The sequence below is a fragment of the Echeneis naucrates genome, chromosome 1, assembly GCF_900963305.1.
Source record: "Echeneis naucrates chromosome 1, fEcheNa1.1, whole genome shotgun sequence".
NCBI classification, from domain to species: Eukaryota; Metazoa; Chordata; class Actinopteri; order Carangiformes; family Echeneidae; genus Echeneis; species Echeneis naucrates.
Window position 1 is genome coordinate 6,015,512 of NC_042511.1, and position 23,779 is coordinate 6,039,290.

Consider the following 23,779-nt stretch of genomic DNA (forward strand, 5'->3'; position numbering starts at 1 on the left):
AGAGAAGACTTCCAATGGAACATTTTAAGCGGTGTGCACGTTGTTTCTGGTAAATAGAAAAGTGCTCCAGGCCCAGCTCGATGCTCTATAAGACCAGTTTTATTCCATTTTTTAAATCAATCTGAAGTTGAAACATTAGATGGCGCCACAGCACTGAGCTGTGAGGTGGCTGATGGCTTCACTGCAGCTGCCGTTCCAGATCAATTGTGAAGCTACATGGCACCAACACAATTAATGGCACTTCAGTTAAAGATGAACTGAAACCAAGCCACAGTTCGTCTCTCCCGTTCAGGATGAACTGAACTGGTTGACGGAGCAGTTGGGCCCACAGGTTTATGAGTTTTGTGAATTATCAGCTTGCTGGTCTTCATCTGCACTAAATTAAGTTTTTATAGCCTGTAGTCTACAGTCCCAACATGTTCTAACGTCACAGGATGGTGATGGGAAACCAATCAGAACGCATACGACGGTATAGCTTTGACATGCATGGGAGTCACACAATAAGATGTTATCACAGAAGGCCAGAGATGGCACAGAAAGCTGTGTTTTAGGTTACCCTCATAACTGGGCTTCATCGTTTTTGCTGGATTCCCCCTCAGAGGCTCCATTAGAGCGACTATCGTTTAAAAGCCACTTCACTGCTGCATTAGTGGAAACACTGAGCTTTTCTTTGTTTTTATAACTCAGGCTTTTAGGGAGCATAAACACATAAAAGGCCGCCAGACAGTGAGGGGGAAATGCAGTGATCCTTCAAATTTATTCAAACGACTTTGCTTTAATTCTTCCATTCTTTCATTTATTTTTCTTTTCTTTTCATTTCTTTTATCTATTTGCCGATTTCAAATATCAAATGATTTTCCTGGTTGCACATGACTGTACATGTGGAGGAGCTTCATGTGTCTGTACTACTGTACACAAGACCAGCATCAGTATTAAAACAGAAACTCAGCAGACACAACGCGAAACTCGAAGTAATATTAAAACTACAATTTTATAATATTAAAGGGACTTCTGTGGTTGTGCTGTATTGTTATCATGAGCCTGTTGCTTTAGCTGCCTCAATGAGAAAATCATGAAGATAAGAGGAGAAGACAAATTCACCCTTTTTGATTTTATAGTTTTTTTTTCTTCACCAAAGAGACAAACCAGGCTCCTTCTTCTCACATATAATTGGTCTATCAGCTTTAACACGTTGTTTAAATCAAATTATGTTGTAGCCTTGATCGAAAAATATCTAATCCTACAAGCCAAGTTTTTCCACATTATTTTTCTTAATCGGTGGCCTACAACCCGAGGCGCACACCAAAGGCTAGTGTAGTCCACATTTTACTTTGGTTCCACCTTTTATTTCACTTTCCTGCATTTATGTTTCTTTATTCATCGTGTTTTGTTTAACCTGGTCTTTAGGAAAGGTGCTTTAAAATAATTATGAAACAAATGAAACGATGAGAGAAAAATAAAGACCCATAGTCATCTAAGTGCAGCAGAAAAGTGACGTTTTTTTTTTGTTTTGTTTTTTTTTAACGACGAATAATTAGGACAAAACCGAGACACGCGTCGTTGGTGTACAAACACAATCTGCACATTTACACCATCACTGCATGTTCGCGTTCACCCGAAAGCGAGCTCTGATCACCGTGAATGAACTATGATGTTGGATTTCTCCACTACATCCCTGCTACACAGCGCTTTTCGCTCCGTGCGCTTTTTACTCGACTTCATTGGATAACTGAACTCCTCTCTCTCTCTCTCTCTCTCTCTCTATGTCTCTCTCTCTTTCTCCCTTAGCCCAGCCCCCTTGATCCCCTCTGTCCATTGGTGTCTTCAGTGTCTCTTTTCTTCTTCCAACCCCCTCCTTCCATAGGTAGTCCATAATGAGTGTCCATTGGTTTTTATTACGGCCTGTCCCCCCTCCCACTGGCTGCTTTCGCCCTGCCCATGTTTTGTGTGTCTCGGTCCGTCCGTCTCCTGACGTTCAAGTTCGCCGGAACGTCACGTCCGCACTTGAACTTGCAGCTCAGGGGGGCTCTCGTCTTACCCCCATCACTCCGTCTTTTGCGAAAAAGTCATGAAGAGCTCCGCACAGCCCGCAGCGCTCCACGCCTCAGCCTCTGTATGATCCGCAGCTCACTCGCTGTGCGCGCGCGTGTGCGTATGTATGTATGTACGTGTGTGTGTGCGCGCGCGTGTGTATGTATGTATGTATGTATGCATGTATGCATGCGTGTGTGTATATGTGTGTGTGCGCGCGCGTCTGTCTGTTTTTTTTTCCCCCCTTTCCTTTCCTATCTGGATGTCAGACGCATCAATGAAGCTATTTCGTTTGGAGTCTACCTTGTAGAAAAGGATTTCCCAATGTGAACTCAGCTGAAAAGCCGCCACTGAACCGACATGTCTCGCCGCAAGCAAGGCAAACCCCAGCACTTGAGCAAACGGGAGTTTTCGCGTAAGTGGATATGCTTTTATTTTTATTTATTTATTTTTTTTTTTTAAACCCCTCAGAGGGCCACCTCTTTCTTTCCTGTTCAGGGCAACTTCCTTAGGAGGAGGAGGAGTGGGGTTGGGGGGGGGGGTTCATTAGGTAGGATACGGACACGTAAGGACCTGAAATAATTAGACAAGGCGAACATGTCCAAGGCTGGTGGTTATTTTTTTAAAAAAAGGGGGGGAAAGATTATGGCATCATCGGGGGAAAGTTTTGAAACAGCGTGGCAGCTTCAACTTGTGTTGGTTAAGGTGTTGTATAACGCTGCCTTCAAGGTTTCTTTCGCCATTAAAGGGCATGCATGGGCTTAATGGCCAGAGACCTTTGCCTGCATGGAGACAGCCCATAGTCCGCCTGCTGCTGCTGCTGCTGAGAAGTTTTCAGGGGTGGCATGTGAAGCTATTCCACCGCCACAGTCCACTCTTTGCTCGTTCCTTTGTTTTCTCTCCTTCACCATTTTAAGAACACTTCCAGAGGTTCGGACACAGGGAAGTGGTGTTTACATACCCACTTGGCCACAGCGCAGAGACCTCGTGTGCGCGTTGCGTCGGAGGAACACCGTCCCGTAGAGCCGCCGATGAAGGGCAGTGTGCGTGTGCGTTTCGTGTGTTATATACAGTGTGTTAGTGTGTTATTGTGGACTGTTAACAGATAAATGTAGCACGTTGCAGAGATCCACGGGACTCTCGGCCAGTCGCACTGTTTTATGACCACCAGGGAGGAAACCAGTAAAGTGCTTTTACGCGCTGTGTGATAAAATTTCAGGGCACCGACTCAGATTGCATGACAAGGCTTTTTTGTTTCTTCGTTTTTTTTTTTGTTTTGTTTTGTTTTTTTATTGTTTTTTGTTTATTTCCAACGTAACTTTATGTTGGCAGAAGGATTATTTCGCCCCATTTGTCTGATAGCATCAGGAACATCAGTTCACACTCAGGCTCAGAGTGAATGAGGAGACGTCTCCAAATACACAGCAAGCTTTCATTGAAGTTTGACTCGGAGATGTTTTGTTCACGTCTCCTCTGTTATTTAGGTCTGAAATGTATCTTTGTATGTAAAAACAAAAAGAAAAAAAAAATTATGCTCCGGCGACATGTATCCTTTCATCTGCCGGACAATTGTCAGAAGTGCTGCCAGTGGGGGGCGCAATGTGCTTGTGATCCTGTGGGCCGCTGCTGAACTTGAACTTGATCCACTTAATCTCACTGCTGCTTGACCAAGAAGATCGGTTCAGTAGGAAGAGAGAAGCGTAGCACAATCATGCTCATGTATTTTTCTTTTAAACTGGGGGGGGAAAATAATCATCTATATTCTCACTATTTATTTATGCAGATCTAAAGTGTTTTTAGACAAGAGGCTGTGAGCTTGTTTCTAGAGGTGCACTTCCCAAAAATCAGTCATAAAAAAAAAAAAACCCAAACAAACAAACATTAACAACAACAACAACAACAAAAAACCAAACAAAAAACAAACAAACAAAAAAAAACAACCTTTTTGTTACTCTTGGAAATGTTTTTCGACTAACCAGTGTTTTTGCCTCTGAAACTGATTTAGCTTTTTTTTCCCCTTAGTTTGGCATAATTATTATAATTATAATTTGATATATTCACATTATAAATTTGAACAGCAGAATACTTCAGACTACGTGGTCTCGCTACATCATTTTATTTTTGCGCCAGCGTGCCGTCCTTTTATAAATTTATACACGTAGGAAGGCAGTTAGTGTGTTTTACATGCTTGATGCTTCCTTTATTTATTTATTTTTTTATTCATTTGAAAGGAGGAAAAATCCTCAGTTTTTCCACTTTTCTTTGACTGAGTTGGCTGAAATTATTGATCCATGGGAAGTTATAATAGTCCAAAAAAACAAAAGAAGGGGCCTAATGATTTTCCTGATTGTGGAACAGACCTACCCCCGTGTCCCAGTGGGAAACCTTGGCCTAAACTACTTTAAATTCTGGCACAGTAAGATGTCTGAAGAAAAGATTATATTTTAGTTTTCAAAGTTATGCGTGTCACTCTTGCTTGGCATTAAAATGAGATTATTTGGTTTGAAGAAAATCTTTCCACCTAACCCACCCTCACACACCTCGCCCATGTCCATGGCATAAGCTGGTTAAGATAAGCTCCAGTAAAATAGGGGCAAATTCGCTCATCTTAAATGCAGTTGAACATGCAAGTAACATGGCCTATCTTGCGTAGTCCCTCACCACCTTCCCGTCTGACCCGACATGGAATTAAAGGTTGAACCAGCGGCAAGAATTCATCACATCTTATCTCAACATCCCAGTCGGGGCACCCAGTGTCGTTTACCGTGTGGCTAGATTACTTCTTTTAAAATGCTCTCTTTCTCTCTTCTCTTTCTCTCTCTCCCTCTCTCTTTTTTCTCTCTCTCTCTCTCTCTCTCTCTCTCTCTCTCTCTCTCTGTCGGTACTTCAGGGACCTACTCCACATCCAACCCCTCAATGTCTAACCTTGGTTCACGAGATCCCAGCACTTTTAACGAAATGGGGTCCAATCATCTTGAACTCAAATTAGAATCTATTTTTTGATTCTCAGAGGTGTTAGGTTCATTAAAAAAGCGAGATTGGCAGCACAATAAAGAGGGTCAAGCAACTTAATCATTTGGCTGCTGCCTGCAAGCTGAACATGTCAGTCCTTATCGAAGCTGTTTTTTTCTTATTTCCTTTCTTATAAACATAATATACATATTTTATGACCTTTCCTTATTCCTGTACATCTCTACAAATATTGCCGTTTATAAGCACTGCAGAATCACTACCTCTGTGTGTGCCTTGTCTCACATTCTCCTTGTTGCCTTTCCATTCAGCTGAGCCACTGTCAGGTGCTCTACCGGAAGAGGACTCTCAGGACTCCCCCAGGCTGGGAGACGCTCAGGGCGATCACCTAAAAGGGGACCAGGACCTGCTGACCTGTGGCCAGTGCCACTCACGCTTTCCCCTGGCTGACATCCTGCTGTTCATTGAACACAAGCGGAGGCAGTGCCACGGGAGCCTCTGTATGGACAAACCTCTGGACAGGCCACCGTCCTCCCCTCTTGCATCCCCCCTCTCCACTTCCTCCTCACACTCGCGGACCCACCATCAGCACCTGAGGAGAGTGTGTCACCCGGTGGAGGTGGCTGTTCAGGTGTCGCCGCAGGATGAGGATTGTTTATCTGCACCGTTGCAAGGAATAATCCCCAAGCTGGAGAATATCACAGGTAAACACACAGGCAGCTTAAAATGGCCGTCATGCAAGAGAAAGCAAATGAGCAAGAAAAAAAAATGTGGGGAGTCTTAGGTCTGAAGATGGGAGGAGTGGGTCACACTCCCATGGTTCTTAGAGAGTTTCTTCTCTTCAAACAAGAACAGTTTACCGTTGTTCTCTCAGATTTCCAAACTCAGATAGTCTGATGTCTCCAATCTGCATAACCAGAGTGTGAAATATGGGCCGCTGCATTTAGGAGCTGTGAATCTTGCTCAGCTGAGCCATGAAGCCACATAAAGGCAAGCCATCCCAGCAAATGATTGTGAGGAATGGAAACATTTGCGGACAGTGAAAAAGACACACACACACAGAGACAGACAAAGATGCAGATTATGAAAGAGAGAAAGGGTAAAAAAAGAAATTTTTTTTGGTCTGCTGCTGCATCACAGATGTGCTTAGATCCTGTGGCCTCCACAGTCTCTCTCATGTGGTGGTGAGAGATGTATCTCCATCCCTCCCTGGCTTATTACACTGTCATATCTCCCTCTCCCTCAAATATGCGCCTGCAAAGGCTCACTGTGATGCTAAAATTAAAAAGAGATAGAAAAGAATGTAATTATGCTGATCTATCAAGGCAGAAGCGTTTATTTGAGGAACCCTACAGCCACTAATTGTCAGTGTTTTTTTCTTGATTTGAGTAATTAAGGACTTCTTAAGGCAGCTGTTCGGGTTGGTGGCTGTCCACCGGGGCTAAGTGAAGCTGTAGTGAAAACACGAGTCATTGTGCAAACAAGCATAAGTCCCTCATGACTGGCTTTATAAAGTGGGGGAATGATTTTGACCAGCCTATTTGAATGTTTATTCATTTCTTAGAGAAGATCTGGTATCATGATATCAGATTGGGCTGATTGTCTGGGCAGTTGTGATTTAATTTGAAGCCAATTCAGCCTAAACGCATGCAGAGCAGCACTTAACAATAGACACCACTGTACTGCATTCATCAGCGCTTCAGCTTTGCAGATGGCATTGTAAAGGGACCGCTGTTATCTGTTGTTAGTTAGTTAGCCCTCCTCCATACAGAGTGACCACTGTTCATTAGTGTGCAGTTTGTTAAACATCTGTGCACACACGCACACACGCACATGTGACACATTCGACATGCCTCTTGGCCCTGTCAGCTGTTTGACCATGTTTTTCTTTGCTCATTTAGTTGATCGTGCAGTGGAGTTCACATGATATCATAAGGTCACTAGCATTGTGAGCAGAGCTTTATTTATAGGACCCATGTCTCTGCACATTGTGTAACAGTCAAGATTCAAATGACTGGATCAATGTGGTGAGTATGAAGAGCGAGGCCGTTTCCTGTTGTGACGCCTCATTTGATTGCGTGAGGTGAGTGTGTGCGGTCAGCACTGCAGAAGAGGAAAAGGATAAACCAGCAAGAGATTTGGGGTCAAAGAATGATACAGCCACTGCATGGCACAGACCACACATCAGTCACATTGGCATGAAAGTCAGCCCCCCGTATTTCCCCCCCACCATCTGATTGATGGATCCAGACTGGCAGTGCCAGCGCGCCACCTCATACTCCATATGCTAGCTGCCATGTTCTCTCACCATGCTCAGTTAGAGGCTGACACTGAGCTAAGGCATCTCAATACATACTGTCCTCACACACGCTGTATCTGTGCCATACTGGCTTCATGTCCAGTTCATTCCACTGGAGTGTATTACATGTTATGAGATTTAGTGTATGCTTCTGTGCCGCATACACTCAAATGAATGTGACCCCTTTGCTCCTCACCCTTCTGCTGAAATGTCACTCGACACAGATAGATCTCAGTATGGCGATGGGCTTAAACAGGCAGAGGCTTTTGGTTCAATATAGGGAAGACGCTTCTAGATTTACTGGGAGTTGACACACGGGATGGTTGTACTGTGAGGGGGGGCGGGGGGGCAGTTGTCTTTAAAACACCCAGTGCTGGAGATGAAGCTTTGCCTCTCTGTCTCCGTCTACAGGACAGCTGAGGCCGTCTGAGAGTCTCATGGCTGCAGCTGGGGTTGGGGTCTGCAGTCTGGAGCTGTGGGCCGTTACAAGAGGGCAGAGCAGCCTGCGTGCCATCATTTGCATGATAAACAATTTAAGATATGCATAGGGACACCGTAGCTTGTCTCCAGATTATGGATGGCCCAGAAAAAGAGCAGATGACAGTTTCTCACACCAACTATGTGACTGCAGTGTAGTGTTAAAGTGAATTTATTCCGTGGGATATAATTACCAATAAAGAGGCACAGCGGTGTAGTAGATTCATGGCTTTTATTTACATTTACATCCATTATTTATACACAGACTAAATGCAACTGTTGTCATATTTGTTTGGTCTGATTTAAGATGCACAATCACACTACTGTGAAAAGGCTCCTTTATGTCTTACACACAACAATTAGTATATCTACAAACTGTTCCTTGTTGCAACACTCTACGAGTGTGTTATCACATTCTCATACTCCTATTTCTGCATTAATGTGACCTGTATTTATCCATCTCAGCATTAGCACCTTTTGCATCCTCGCTTGTATCGCTGTGTGCGCTAATGAGGCCATTCTAGCTGTGTAAATCGACCACCATCTCACACTTCTGCCTTTTTCCAGCGTTCTGCCTCCTTTGTAACCTGGACTCTGAATCGATACTGAGTTAATTATGGCAGCCACCTTTCCCCCTCTTTTTCTCTCTATGAGAGGGAAAACATTCTTGCATCTGAGTGGCATTTTGTTGTAACACCTCTCTGTGGCTGTAGTGCGTCTTCTTGCAGCAGCTTGCCTCTCCTGTTTGTCCCTGTGTGTTATGGAGACAAAGGTATTTAGCAGGCTCAAAATTGGCACTGTGCCACTTTTCTCCAAACCACCAGCCCCCTCCATCTCCCCAACCTCCCCCTTCATAAGCACACATATACACACTGGGTATCTGTCAGGCAGAACTGGGGGGCTGGGCTGTACATGAAGAGTGTGTGTGTGTGTGTGTGTGTGTGTGTCGGGGCTCCTTTGGTTGTGATGTCTTTTTTCCTGTGTCCACCATATCCGTGCGTGCATATGGGTCGCTGTGCAAGTTCACATGTGGCGTGTGCCTTTGTTTCGGTGATCACTTTAATTGACACTGAAAAGGCACAGATGCATGCTGTTGTAATTATTGGATACCGGCTAATATTTTCAACATAAACTCCATTGTCTGTAAAAACTGACTCTAATTTGATCCTACAGCTGCTCCGGGCTCTGATAAAATCAGTCCTATTTTTGGCTGTGGGCTCCACTACGTTTTAATGAAGGTGAACAGGAATGTTTTTTTCGGATGAATTTTTCATAGAGGACATTTTTGTATTCTGAAGCCAAGCTCTAAACACCCACAAATGTTGTCCGAGGAGATTCATCAGCCTTTGTTGCTGGGTTGAGTGTTAGTGGCCTTGGCTGCATTCAAGTGCTGAGGTCTACCGGATGTTTACATCTCGAGTGTGGATGCAGTGTTAAACTAATGTATGTGGATATGTGTGCATATGTGTGTATATGAGTGTGGGTTTTAACCACTTAAGCTGTTTATAGCTTTCTGTGTGTGTGTGTGTGTGTGTGTGCGTGGGAGAAAAAGAGTGTATCGGGCTGTTTGTTAAGGCTTTACTACCCTGGGCGTGCAGGCTGAACATGAAAGGGTCTTTGACTTGGCAAGCCTCGCCTGAGGACACCCCTCTGTGGACCATGCCAGGGCAGACTTGGCACAGAACTCCGGGCCTGAGGGACGGGCTGGGCCTCAATATGTGTGCGCAGGAGGGAGGTAGAGGAGGCATACCTGTGCGTTAAAATGATGTTTTGTGGGTTTAGGAAGCAGGACGGTGAGACGGTGGCTATGTGTGTGACTGACAGCGGGAGTCTGTGTACTTAAGGGCAGGCATGCAGGAGGCTGTGGGTTTCTGGGTGTGTGTGTGTGTGTGTGTGTGCTGTCCCCAGGGCTCCTAGCTTGGGCTTCCTGTGTCTCTGTTTGTCTTCTAACAACCCCAGTACAACAGCCTCAGGCCATTCAGGTGGAGGCTAGTTGAAGTATGCACACATACACACACACACTCACACACACATGTGGACACATGCACAAACGCTAACATACATACATAAGCAAAAGATATTCAAGCAAATGTATGCAATTACCCACAAACGTACACACACCTGTTATACGAACACAACAACGCACCCTGTGCGCACACACGCACACGCGTCCAGACGGTCACACACGTACAGTGCAAGCCCCCCTCCTGTGAAACAGTTTTGTCTGTAATAAATGTGTTGTGGCAGAGGCCCCATGATGTGTTGTGAGTTGATGAGATTTGTCAGAAACATATGATCCTTATTTTGGCCCCCTCCAATAACCGCCCCCCTCCCTACAGTTCTCACTCTGCGCTTTCCCCTCTTTATCTCTGTCTCTCTCTCTTTCTCACTCACACTTTCTCTCCACACATCACTCCAGTAGTTTGTCTCGAGGGACTGGAAACTCTAAGTTTTGGCTACATTAGCGTGTCTACACCTCTTAAAGGCTTCCAGCATCCACTCTAGACCTCATTCTCACTCTCGTAGATTTGGCTGAAGAGCAAATCGGGAGACATACACACACACACAAACTGCCTCTTTCTATCCCCTCTACCTACTGTCAAGCAAAGCTATACAACAGAAACAACCTTGTTTGTCCACACCAGCGTCACGCGGGATAAAAAAGTAACCTCAGAAATAAGCGTGTCCTGCCTCTGTCCTGTCAATAGCGTGGCAGGCAGTCACATCACAGGGTCAGGGGTCATCTGACAGCGTCAGGGCCTGTCACGCCAGCCGCCGGCTTCACCACCTGCAGGTTAATGACTTTATTTTTAGACAGAACAGAAACAGAGAAGAAAAGGTGTCTTTGATACAGCTGTAACTCAGGAAGTGGTGGATCAGAGCAAAAAGAGGTATTTTAGGAAGGCAGGTTAGTTTAGGGTGAGAATAGGAAGAGAGATTTTAACTATTTAATTTTCATTCTCTAAAAAAAAACCTTCTCCATTTTGTCCTTTATGTCCTGCTCTATCTCACTGAGTGAAACTGCTCCAAGTTTTATTATCCAGTATCCTGTTATCACAACCTGTGTCACTACTTCGTATGTCACCTCAACCTCTTGTGTTCATTTTACGACTGTAGTGTTTATAGATGTGGTATTGCAGGGCTGTTGCTTTGTCTTCCTCACACCCATGATGATAATGCTGAGGCCATGGGCGAACCACACAGCCTAGGGCCTCATCTTAGCCCGAACCCACTGCTCCTGGTCACTATCTGTCTCACAAGTGTTTCTTCCTCCACTATCTGTCCCACTGCAGGACCCGTTGCGGGGCTCGGCCTGTATGTGGGCGTGTGCAAGTGTATTTGTACCTTTTGTATGTTGGTGGGTGGTCGTCTACAGCTGTGTCTCGCCAGACTTATCTCCACCAGAGAGATATGGCACAGAGAGGGGCCCTGTGTCTGACGCTACACTTGTGAAAACTCACAGCCTTTGTTTGTGTGTGTGTGTAAGAGAGACTTAGGCTGCTTTAGCATGTGCATGCAAACCATGTCTGCGGCGGAGCATTTTCATAAAAATTTACTAATAGGTTGCTGTATTCCTCGGGGGGGGGGTTGCATTCAAAAGCTCATTGCCTTCTAATAGCGCAAGTTAACTGTATATTTGATCTTAGATTCAAATCCCATGTCTTATAAATGATGATTGGAAGATCGGGCCTTCATTCATTTTTAAGAGTGTTAATTTGGTTATTAGAAGCACTTTAGACCTAATGCTGGATTCGGTGTGCAGCAGTCTGCTTTGCACAAAATGCATGCAGGCATGATTTGGCACAGCAGTGAGACTGACACGCACACACACACACACACACACACACACATCCACTCACTCACAAACACACACATACTTACACCTCCACTCCCAAACTGACCCCCAACCCTCATCATACGCACACACATACTCATAAATGCATACTCCTGTCCCAGGCACCCTTTACTTTTGCAGGCTGAATCTCACTGATAACATGCTGGCGCCCTCATTTAAATTTGAAGCGCTTCTTTAATCTTCAAAGGCCTGATTGCTTTATGAATATGCATGGACTGAGCTGACTCTCAGTTCATTACCTTGTTGTAAATTCTAATGACCATTAGGGCCCTGCGCGGTAATTGCCAATTGTTTTGCATTTTTGATTAGCCCATTACCGGAGCACATTCTGAACATGTCTGCCCTGCCTGCCTGCCAGGCCACGGTAAGAAGCGAAGGGAGGGAGGGAGGGGGGAGAAGGAGAAGAAAAAAGGGAGAGCATGCGAGCGAAACTAGTGTGAGGGCATGGAGACACAGTTTAGGTAACATAAATTTTGAGGCTTGGCTCAAAATGTTAGCTGTGTTTAGGAAGGAAAGAGGGGAAGAAAGACACAAGGAAAGAAATGTTGAACTTAATGTTCCCTAAACAAGCTCCATCCAGAGTGCTTCTGCAAATCTTGAGTGCAAGAGCGTGTACCTGGCTGCATTTACGTCAGCCTGTGTATTTGTTTCCTGTGTCCGCCTCTCTGCGTGTACATGTCCAGGTTTGCGTGCATTTCGTTTGAGCTGGATAGGGTGGGTGGTGTGCAGGGAGTGGGGGGCGGCGCTGCGGGACTGGTAGCGCATCCCAATCCACGCCGTGCCTTGGACTTATGAAAGATTGATGGCTCCTAGCAGAATGGCATCACCCTGCTACAACTTGATAACATCTAATGGATAATTTAGCGCTCTAAAACCGGCAGGCTGCTCCCACTCTATGGAAGGCAAGAGAGGACAGCAGCTGCTGGACTTTTGGGGCTGTGGCTTTGGCTGTTTGTCAGAAAGTGGCATGAAAGAGGGAGTGAAGGGGAAGAGGAGGAAGAGAGGTGGACATGTGCATGTATGTGTGTGTGTTTGTGAGTGTATGCTTGTGTGACCTATTGCTTGTCCATAACCCATGCCAGGAGTCAAGAGTTAGTCAGCCACAGTTGATCAGATCATCACTCACTCTTTCTCTGGCCTTTCTGCACCTTAACTTTTAAATGCTCCATGTGTAATAATCCCTGTCAGGGTTATGTGGAAACAGGAGCTGGGGTCGTTTTGTCGTGTAAGGGGGCGTAGCGTGATTTCTTACAGCAGAAAGTACAAAGTACAAAGTCATCAACATCAACCACACAAGATATTTAAATTGCAGTGTGTTTAATTCAATGAAATATTCCCTTGCTTAAGTAGCGCACAACAAACCTTCATACAGAAGGTGCGTTGTGATGCCTGAAATCCTGCCAAAAGATCAACACAGACTTAATTTTGAGTAAGACCCAATCTGTGAGAAACTGCAGCTATGCAAAAATACGCTGAACATACTGTGATGGATGCAAACAGACAGGGCTAAATATTAGAAACAGCCTCCACTGTAACAAATCATATTTCAAATCACAGCCTTCAACATGACCATAAAGCTGAATTGATGCCTCTCTGTATTTGATTCAGCTGGGTGTAAGTTTTGACATGAATCATTTAGTAAGTCTGTGTGGCAATTCACGACGCTCTTCCTCTCTGGAGTCCTTATTTTCACACTTTCTGCTGCAGTGTTATGCAGAGTATTTCCATGTACGGAAGCAAGACCTAGCCCTACGCTTGAATGCCGAAAACTCTGCTACCAGGACAATTGAATCCATAAATGTTGCAGCATCTTTGTGTGAATGGGGCTTCTTCCTTTTCGTTCTCTTTCTCTGTTCCTCTCTCTTGTGTCCTGTTTTTAATCGCCGTTGTGTTTACACACACAGCTCCTAGGCCTACTGTCAGTCTCTTATTCCCAGACTATTAAGATGTTGACAGTTTGGTTAATCGTCCCTCAGTTTGACTTGAGGGGAATGGGAGAGGGGTCAGCGGAGTCCATCTCCGAGGTGTGGAGAGAAAGTGGCCTATGTGCGCATGCTGTTCTTCGCTGTGGCGTGCCTTCGTGCCTCGAGTTTGTTTCGTTTTAAATGGGGGGGGGCGGGGGGGGGGGGGGGTCGCATTGGCAAAAGATGAGGAGGAGGATGGGGTTAGGGGTAGGGGGGTGGGTCTGTCTTTGCTCTGGTCCTGAAGGGGCCAGGGGGGGCCACAAACACAATGGGGAGATTGTCCAGCCCCAGATCGGCTAGAGCAAGTAGCTAGTCATGGTTTGCAGGCTGGCTGGTTGGTCTATGTCCAGCCTGTGTGTGTTCACGCTCACACACACACACACACCAACTGAGGGGGAGAGAGAGAGAGATGTAGCTGCAGCAGTAGAGCCCACTATGGCCAAAGGAGTCTCAGGCAGACAACATGATAGATGGCTTTGTTAAAGGGTCCCAGGGTGTCCCCTGAACTTGAAGCACTCTGTTTATCTTGAATAGGAGAAGCACTGGGTGTTGGGGGGCAGTGAGGAGGAGGAGAAAGGGAATGATATAGCTTTCAGGGGAAGGGGGAGAAAGGGAGTGGAGGAGGAGGGAGAGTGAGGGTTTGTATCTGGGCAGGCCTGGCTGGGGGTTGGGGAGGTTAAGGGGGGGTCGACTGCTGGAGACACAGAGTGGAGGGAGAGAGGGGGATGGGGCAGCTCTCCGAGTAGCTGTCCATTAACAGATGAACTTGGCAATGGTCCAGGCCACAAAGGTCTTAGGAGGCGGGCACACCATACGCACACACACACACACACACACACACACACACACACACACACACACACGGATGGATACTTCCTTGGTACCTGCTGACCATGGATGGAATGCCACCCTGGTTCTTTTTTGTCCAGAGGCGAAAGAAGACACGTCTCTGGTTCACCTATGTCAGAACCAGTTCAGACCGGTTATCCCGCTCGGCCGAAGGAGGCAGACGGACAGGCCTTGTAGCCTGGCCCTTCTCTTGCTCCCTTCTCTCTCTCTCTCTCTCTGGCCTGTCTCTGCAGTTCCAGGCTTTAGAGGAGGAAACAGACAGAACCTCTAACCTGAGGGCGCAGGACAATGCAGAGGAGAGAATAAAGAAGGGAGGGAGCGTGGGAACAAAGTGAGAGACGAATGGGTCTGGCCGTAAACAGGGTGGGAAGAGGAGGGAAAAGTGTTCAGTAGTTGTTGGTGTTTTCCTCTTGATGGGGCAACATGAGCTTAACATCGCCGCACCTATTGTGTACTGAAAACATTACAACAAACACGAGAGAGGTGAAAAGTGGGAGAGAGAATTTGATATGGAAGCTGTACAAAATGGAAAATGGACTCTTGTGTCATGCGAACAAGACACCTTCTGTCCGTGTCAACTCTAACATGCATATAGTTTTATACATATATATAAAACATATATATCAATAAATCCATATTTCATATATGTACACATACAGAATCACTTCTTTGAATGCATCTGCGCCTGTGAACACTATAAAATATGTACGCAGCTCCTCACCTAATTACGACTTGGATGTGTCCCTTCAGTTCTGAGAGCAGGCTGCTCACGATTGCACTTCAAATGCTTTCAGCTCGCACATAAACCCTGTCTCAAGATGGCAGATCGGAAAACTCAGTCACATCACGAACATCTAAGGAAGTCAAGGCGCTGCAAGTTTATAGCTGTATGACTGTAGGATTTACTAATTTGAGTCCTCCTTCAGGGCTCAGCTATCATTTGTCTATCATTTTGATTATACTCTCCCTGTGACTGACTTTAATACTGAGCAATTTTGCAAAGAATATCAAATAAAAATCCTTGAAAAAGATCTAAAGGGACAGAAAATATTAACGTAGCCGAGGCAAACATGAACTGCCAAAGAGGAGTGCAATTTATATATATATATATATATATATTGCATTCCTCTTTGGCAGTTCATGTTTATATATATATATATCACTCTTTTTTCCAGCCTTACCTAGCGCCTTCTGGCTTCTGATTATGACAAATGATTTAAAGTTCAAGTGCAGCCACATAGAACTTGATTTATCCTGTGTCAGTTATGTTGATATTGTTAAGCTTCTACTATTCTATAAAATTCAGCATAGGTGTATGCTGACTGTAGAAAAGCCATCTCAGTTTGTATGCTGGAACTAGGACCATGCTCTGTGCTTGGTCGGCTGCGACATTGGATGTTTTGTGACACTTGTGTTACATCCTGTGTCAATTGAGTGAGTGAGTTTTTATGTATGAATTCATCCCATGCATGCTGCAGGCCAAACATGGATAATGTATGTTTGCATGCCTGTGTGTGTGTGTATGTGTTCATGTGTGTCCCCATGTAAATGCATGCAATTTCATTTGCATGTATCTCACACATGCTCACATTAATTTGTTATTTATAAAGATGGTCCCCCCCCTCCATTTTTCCAGCCTCCCAGCTTTTACTCCATTTCTCAGAAACTTGTTTTTATCTTTTTTTTTTTCCAGAACTCTTGCTTGGCCAACTAAGCCAACTAAATATCTCCCTTCTGTGTGTGTGTGAGTGTGTGATGATGGCTGTTTTTATAATGCCCCCCTGCAAATTTGCATATGTATATGCACAGATTGCATGAGAAGAGCTCTCACACTTAGAGCAGTTGGATAGGGAGGGTGATGGGGGCCATTGCAAGGGTTGTGCGTATAGTTTATGTGTGTGAGTGTGCGTGTTGAAGGGGGGTCGTGTTGGCGTTTTCACCCCCCCCCCCCCCCCGCTTTCCAGACAAAGCCGGTCACTACTCCCAGATGGTAGTCTGCTCTCTTCGGCCATGTGTCTGGTGTGTGTGTGTGTGTGTGTGTGTGTGTATGTGTGAGAGAGAAAGAGAGAGTGAGGGAAAAATTTGCAAGTGAGTGTGTTCACATGAGATGAAGGCAGAGGATGTTGAGGGATGAAGATGCCGTGTGTTTGTTATTGTGTATACGTGTAAGTGAAGAACGCTTAACAAATGAAAGCAACACAGTGTGTCCTGCCATGTTGCCAGTGTCTTAGTGTAGCATTAGAAAACATAATGCAGGGCCGATAACGGGACAAAGATATATAGAAACAGGAAAGGAGCAGAGGGAGAAAGAAGAAGGGTGGGGGTTAGGAAGTGTGGAAGGACCTCTGATTATTTGTCTTAGTCAAGTTGACCTACTGTTGAAATTTCCACGCACATCTGTTTAATGGGGTCACACTTAAAGAGTAGGTGGCAGGATTATATTTACATGGACTGTCTTCTGGATAGACTGAAGAAGTCGACGGGGAGCATATTTAAAAGAAGAATTGTGTGATCATATGTAAGTTGTATTTCAGATGAGATTGATGAGATTTTTTTACTGTGACATCTTTCATGCTGTTCACTTACAAGTGTCTTTGAGATGTCAGGCGAAAACATCTGCAGCTTGAAAAACTGCTCCAAGGGTGTAAAGGGCCCTGATATTCAACATGATATCCCGCCTAAGGGTTCTGTCTAAATCCTGGTGTCCTCCTGGGGCTGTGCGTTAAAACAGGCCTGCAGCCCTGTTAAGAAATGGCTATCTATCGCTTGGACAGAATCCAGCTTCTCTGACCTTGATGTTTGTTTTTCTTGTATCCCCAGACATAAACATGGCTCTCACATCCAGACACAGAGACAGACAGGAAGTCATCCTCTATGATGTCTTTCCTCACTGAACACCGGGGCAGATGGGTTGGTTTTGAAAATGGGTGCGCGCATGAGTACATATCATGTTAACCCAAATGATGTGTGAATTTCTCAGTGTGCGTGTCCTCGCCCTCACGCCTCGCTCCCTGCCCCCCCCCCCTTATACCTGTCAAACGGGTTCTCTCTCTCTCTTTCATTAAAGCAAAGCCCTTCTCCTTTTTCTTGAACAGGTAGTGTTTTGTTATCAGACGGGAAACCAGACTCCCTTATGACAACCCTTTACCCTGTAGTTCAAAGTGCCAAGATAACTATTCTCTATTTATACCTTTATTGAGGCAAGCCCTTCCCTGCCAGCAAGTGGTCTGGCAGGGAATGCTTTCCATGCTGGACGTGCCCTGTTCTCCCCAGGCTCTGGTACTGCTGTGGTCTGCCAAGCTGCAGGGCCAGATTGCCTGTAATCGGCCTGCCATTTCCCTCTCATCATCTGTCAGCACTCTGGATCCAAATGCAGGGTCCAAAGAGGGCCGCTACTCTCCAATTAAAAAGGTTAATTTGCCCTCGCCCATCTCTTCCGCCTTCTCCCCTCTCTAGCTTGCTATGTCTTCATTAGCACTCATTGGTGTATCTTTCTTGCTTTGCCCTTTTCTTTCTTTCTTTCTTCTTTTAGGTGTGTTTTTTTTTTTTTTGGTAAACACTGTTTCACATGGGATGGATGAAGGCAGATATCCATTGTCTTATATGTTAAACCATTAGAAAAAAAAAAACATTGATGTTCAATTTCTTTGCAGGCCACATCCTAATGACACTGTGATTAAAATGAGTGCCACTGGAGGTGGTGAAGATTATGGGAATAGTTAAACATTTTGGGAAAAATGCTGATTTGCTTTCTCGGTGAGTTAGGTGAAGGGGATGATACCACTTTTATATTTGTTCTTTAAATATCAAACTTCAGCCGGCAGCAGAAAGACTGGAGTCTGAGTCTGATTGCCACAGTGAGGCTACCAGGAGACTCCATTTTAATTATTATTTTTCTCTATTATTATTTCATGAACAGATCAAATAAACATAAACAAGCAAACATAAACATTCAATGTGTGAATTGGTGGCCTCTAGAAGTGCCAGATTTTTATTTATTTATTTTAATTTTAAACAGCCCAGCTACCTGTTTCCACTGCTTCTAGTATTTATCCTAAATGAAGCTAAGCTTTTGTGGTGATATTCAATCCCTTACTGCCACAGGGCTTTGTGCAGCAGTAACATCATGTAATAAAAGTCGAATCTGCAATCACATGTCATTAACTCAACAGACGGGGTCAGGGTATCATACTTTACATTCATTTTAATGCTATGTGGGAATTTTTGTGATCTGCTCCATTGGAACAGAAAGAGGGCAGTTCTGTCCGAACGGGCTGCTATAACCTGCTTTGCCTCGGTCTCTGCCGAGTTCGTTTTCCTGTACCCTTTTCTCTCCCCTCCTTCAAATTGTATATGGACTTATGTGGACATGTTGCTTTGTGAGCCCAAAGCCCAGGAAGGAAGCTGCCCCTAACCGCCGCGTCTGCTGCTGCTTTCTGTCAGTTAGTGCTGCTGTCAAGACTCAATTCCTGTGTCAAGCTAACACCGGCAACAAAGTGTTGTGAGGATTTTTTTGTGTTTACATTTGAGTATCTGGTTGTGTGGGAGCTGGACATCGGCTAGGCAATTGAGATATAGCATTTGTTTTGAAGGGATAATGTGGACATGTCCATTGCTTGGCCATTTGTAGCTCATTTTTAACTTGTGCTTTAGGTCCTTTAAGACTTTGGACCATTTTATAGATTGAAGTTTTTGGCAAAAATCAGCTGGCTGGTTTCGTCAGGCAGTTAAACAAAGCATGTTTTGAGCGCTTAAAAAAAAAATGAGGAATTAAATCAGGATTGGATTCTGTCTGATAACACACTGAATGTAAATCTAATGCAAATGAGCCCAAAATATAGGCTCGGCCTTACAGTTATTTTACCTTAATAAATCGGTTGTAGCAGCTGCGTTGTCATCTGCTGTTAAGTGTAGTGGCATACTAAATGAAATTGGGGGTCAGTCTTGGTAGTTTTAGTGATTAACATAAGCTAATGACTTGGAAGGATGAACAGGAGGTGGAGATAAAAAGGGGAGGTGGGCGTGGGGGGGGGGGGGGGGGGGGGGGGTGGGGGGCGTTGTCTGGCTCCCTCACTGGCCATTAAAGGCCTGCCCCTGGTCTACAAGAGCGGGCCAGTTTCCCATGCACCGGCGGCACAGGCAACCCCTCTTTGGTTACACAAAATGTCTGCCTGTATGGTCATAGAGAGAGATATTATTAGTGTTTTTCGCCTCCGTTATCTGAGAGCGTAGTGCTTTTAGGCCCCTTGTTTGAGTGGCTGACAGACACTTGAGTTTCTGCAGAAGATTAAATGAAATTTTAGCAGCTTTTTCTTGGGGCCAGGCCATAAAACCGCACAAAGGAAGCAGCTGCCACTAATGTAATCTAGAATGGGGTGCTGCAGTGTAAAGCTGTCCACCACTCTTTTGTTTTTCCCTTCTTCTCCTCTCCACAGCTTTTTACACCATTCTTGACACCCTGCGACTACACCCCTTCCTCTTCAGATAATATCCTTGCTCTTTGACTGCCCTTAATTCCTGTTTTCATCAGCTACCCTTCACTGTTCTGCAAAGGTGAGGAAACGCCACAAGAAGAATAAAGGCTGTGCGTTTTAAGAACAAACATCTTTTTATGCCTTTCTATATCTATACAGCGGTGTCAAAGGTACACCAGATAGCCGCTGGATTGGGTCATACTCAGGCACTTTCTGCTCCTGGGATTTTCTGCAGCTAAGCCTCCACTGTATCAACTGGACATGTATGGAATGAGCATATAAGGAACTTTTACAGTTTGACCTTGTGCAAATTGTCAAAGTCCACTTCTCAAAATGCAACACAAGCAGTCCAGTGGGGTCAATGACCCCTCGACCCCTGCGTCAGTCTGAGGTTGTCAGCCCCTCTCAAATTGACAGGGTGGATCTTGAGAACCTGAGTTAATGTTGGCAGTTGAGTGGAGTTACATTCCTGTCAGGGCTGTCATTCTTGAAGTGACACATGAGCGAGAGACCGAGAAAGAGAGAGGGAGAGAGCAAAAGAGAGAGGGAAATAGAAAATGCAGGCGTGTACACGAATTCCCAGTAACGGAAGCTGTTTGTTAATTACATACTTTAATTATTTGGAGCTGACATTTGCATCGATCCAACAACATTTCTACATGTTGGCGGCACCTTACATCGAGAATCTACTGTTGCCTTCTATAAATGAAGTTTTATAGTCCGTTAGAGAAGCAATAGCACAAACATCTGGCCCATAAATCTCAGGTGGTGCTGCTAAATGCAGCCTGAGAAAACCAGCTCTACCCATCCCCTGATCAGCCATTAATCCAAATTTCCGCACTTCCACACTGACTTATTTATGCACGGTTGGTTAGCTGGTAAGCTCTCCAGGACTGTAGGCTTCGCATTAGAGAGTGCTGCAGTGCTTATTTAACGCATATGAAAATAAAGTGCAGCAATTGTGTGATTAAGTTCGAGTGAGTTAAAAACCTGTGTGTGTTTGTGTTGGTGTTACGTGTGTGCTGAATAATTTCTTGCCACTGCCTGTTATGGAATGCCTGAATTCACGGAGCCTTCCTGTTAAGAGGCAGTCTTGGAGATGGACTCGGCCTGCTGTTTAACCAGTCAGTCAGTCAGGCAGTCCGTCAGTCCGTCAGTCTGTTCATGTGTGTGTCATGTCCTGCAGCTGTCTGTGAATAAATCCTTCTGTCACCAGAAGAACACGGGCTTTCTTCGTGTATCCTGCTCATGAATGCTTTCTCAGGTCCTAAGGCTTCCTTCAGAGTTTCAATCAGTAACAACAACTATATGTGAGCAGAAGAAAAGGAACTCTTTCTCTTTCTTTGATACTTTGCTGATGATTCTTTGACCTTTGCTGGAGAAGTTTGTACCTGTTACTGCAGCGCTCCCTCCCTGTCTCTAGTACTTATCTGTCTCATTAGCTCTGTCTGTTTTATTATTTGCCTTTGCAAATAGTTGCCTTTGCTTTTTGAGTATCCTCATAAAAAACAGGACTTTGTTGTGGTGCAGCATGTATATACACTTACACACCTCCACAGCAACACCACACATGTTTACTTAAACCTGACGACCCAATAGAAATAGCTCATGGCCCCCTTTTGCCGCCCGCCCTTTCTGCTTCTCTGCTCTGCCATTCCCTCTTTCCCTCCCGGGGTAAGTTGCTATAGCCCCCCTTATAAACATAGTGATCTATAGGAGCCCTAGACCCAGACAGATTTTTGGCATGGCTGTGCAGGTAGCATTCCAGCACGGTTTGAGATCTTAGGGCTCTAGCCTCGTTAAAAGCCTGATTTATGCTCTACAGCTGGGCACAAAGGAACCTACAGGTTGGCTACCTTAATTAATATCACGCTCACTACTGCTTGGACCTATGCATGTTCCTGACACACCTCTAGGGACAATAAGCGGAAGGGTCCGTGCGTTTTATTTTTAACAGGCCAGTGAGTGTGTGTGTGTGTGTGTGTGTGCAGAAGATGGAGTTGAAAAGACCCAGGTATCTTTGTCAAATACATTTTCCAGTGACTCCTACAAGGACTTACAGTGCCATAAAGTTAAACTGCTATAATGCAGATTCTGTATTTTACTAGTTTCTGGGCAGCACTGGGTCCTTTTGTCCACCATTTTACGCACCACTCACGCATTTCGATGGTAGCTGATCAGCCCACATGTCTTCAATTAGTGAGCAGGAATCTGGTACGGCGAGCCTCGGAGATGAAGAATAGTGTGGAGCGTGGCCTGCCATAGCTGAGCATATGGCCCATCCATCTTAGGGACTGTTATTGATGGTAAACGTTACATGTAGGTATTAGCTGGCTGCCTTCAACCCATTCTAAATCTATAGTCTTTTCTATGGCATTTACAGTACAGTCATGTGTCACTGGGAAAGAACACTGTGCCCTGTAATGTGCAATCCAACCTTGACTCATGCGATTTGGAAACCACTTGTGTGGCATATTGGTCTAAGATAAGGCGTGGGTTGTTGGTGAGAAACATGTAAGGTAATGGCTGCAGTGTTATTGTCAAGAGCAGCAGAGGAGTCGGTCACATGACAGCTGAGCATCTGACCACTTGGTGCAATACTTTCTGCTTCTGTCGCGATGTCTTGAAGGGGCTGAAATAGGGCAGAACAGGAGGCCATTTTGCAATTTTAATCAGTATTTGGAAAGGGTCTGAGTTGAGAAGTGGCCCAGCACTGTTTTCTCCTCCATGAATTAATAATGGCACAGGAAACCGAGGGTTGGAAGAGTGGAGAGTGGTCGGTCAGAGCATCGAGGTCCCACTCTTAGTGGCCGTGTCCCTGTTATATGATCAGTGAACTTCATATCTTCGGCTTCATGGTTCTGAGAGTCCCGAGTTAGACACTGCAGTGAATATAATTTGGTGAAATGAGAATATGTGATATGCACATAATCAAAAAAAGTTATTCCAAGAATTTCCAGCCATGCTTCAGTTCTGTGGTCGGCACAAAACTCTCTGTGTTTCCTACTTGTGCATTTCTTTTCAAGAAATAGATTTACAAGCTACATCTGACCTGAGATAGTCCTCAATTTAAGGAGTCCGGCTATTGATGCTTCTTTAACCACTTGACCACCGTGTGCACAGTCACACACACCAGATGGGACGCGTGTTAAACCCTCAGCCTCCACAGCTCCAGGCCATGGGACACTCCAACACACTGGCCCTCTTGTCTTAAAGTGCCATGTCCCTCCACAATGCCTTGAGGCTCATATGCATAACGAGCTGCTATGGTTGGCCCAAGCTCACATGCCCTGGTCTTCTCACCCTGAGGTGGTAGGACATGGTGAAAAATAACTGCATGTTTAAAACAGCCCTTGTTCACTGGTATCTAAATGATGGCCTGTGCTTGAGAGCTTCTGGGCCTACTGCAAATGAGAGTGTGTGTGTTCAGGAACAAACAACTAAGGTCAACATCGGTGGTAACCTTGTGTTTTCTAAGAGCCACTTAAACACCAGAGCATGGAAATATGATATTTAAACACCGATCTGTGCATACCTGGACTGCCGAGATGCACACATTGCTCCACCTGCAGAGATTAAGATAACAATTTAATATCTTTCCCCATCTCATCCCTTCTTTTTCCCTTGCATGTTATGCGCATCTCATTTAATATTTTTTACAGTGACACTACAACCCAGGCAAAAGGTAGGAGAGAGAGAGAGAAAAAAAAAAGACTGGCCTGATGGATGGATTTTGAAATCCGCCTGGCACTAAATGAGTGGGCGGAGAAGATGGGAGGTATATTGTTACACAGGTGTTTCATGGCCAAAGGTGTACGCCTGTTGAGCTACAGAAAAGAATGGTTTGGGAAACTATGGG

The 23,779-nt window shown here is 45.0% G+C and overlaps 1 protein-coding gene across 1 annotated transcript in view; it reads left to right on the forward strand.

Moving 5' to 3' along the window:
* Positions 1–1,989: 1,989 nt before the first annotated feature.
* bcl11ab (BCL11 transcription factor A b) overlaps positions 1,990–23,779 on the forward strand; it is a 33,456-nt gene continuing 11,666 nt past the window's right edge. Inside the window, 2 exon segments of the mRNA XM_029509560.1 lie at positions 1,990–2,446; positions 5,313–5,705. Coding sequence (XP_029365420.1) covers positions 2,392–2,446; positions 5,313–5,705 — 448 coding nt within the window. The 5' untranslated portion in view covers positions 1,990–2,391.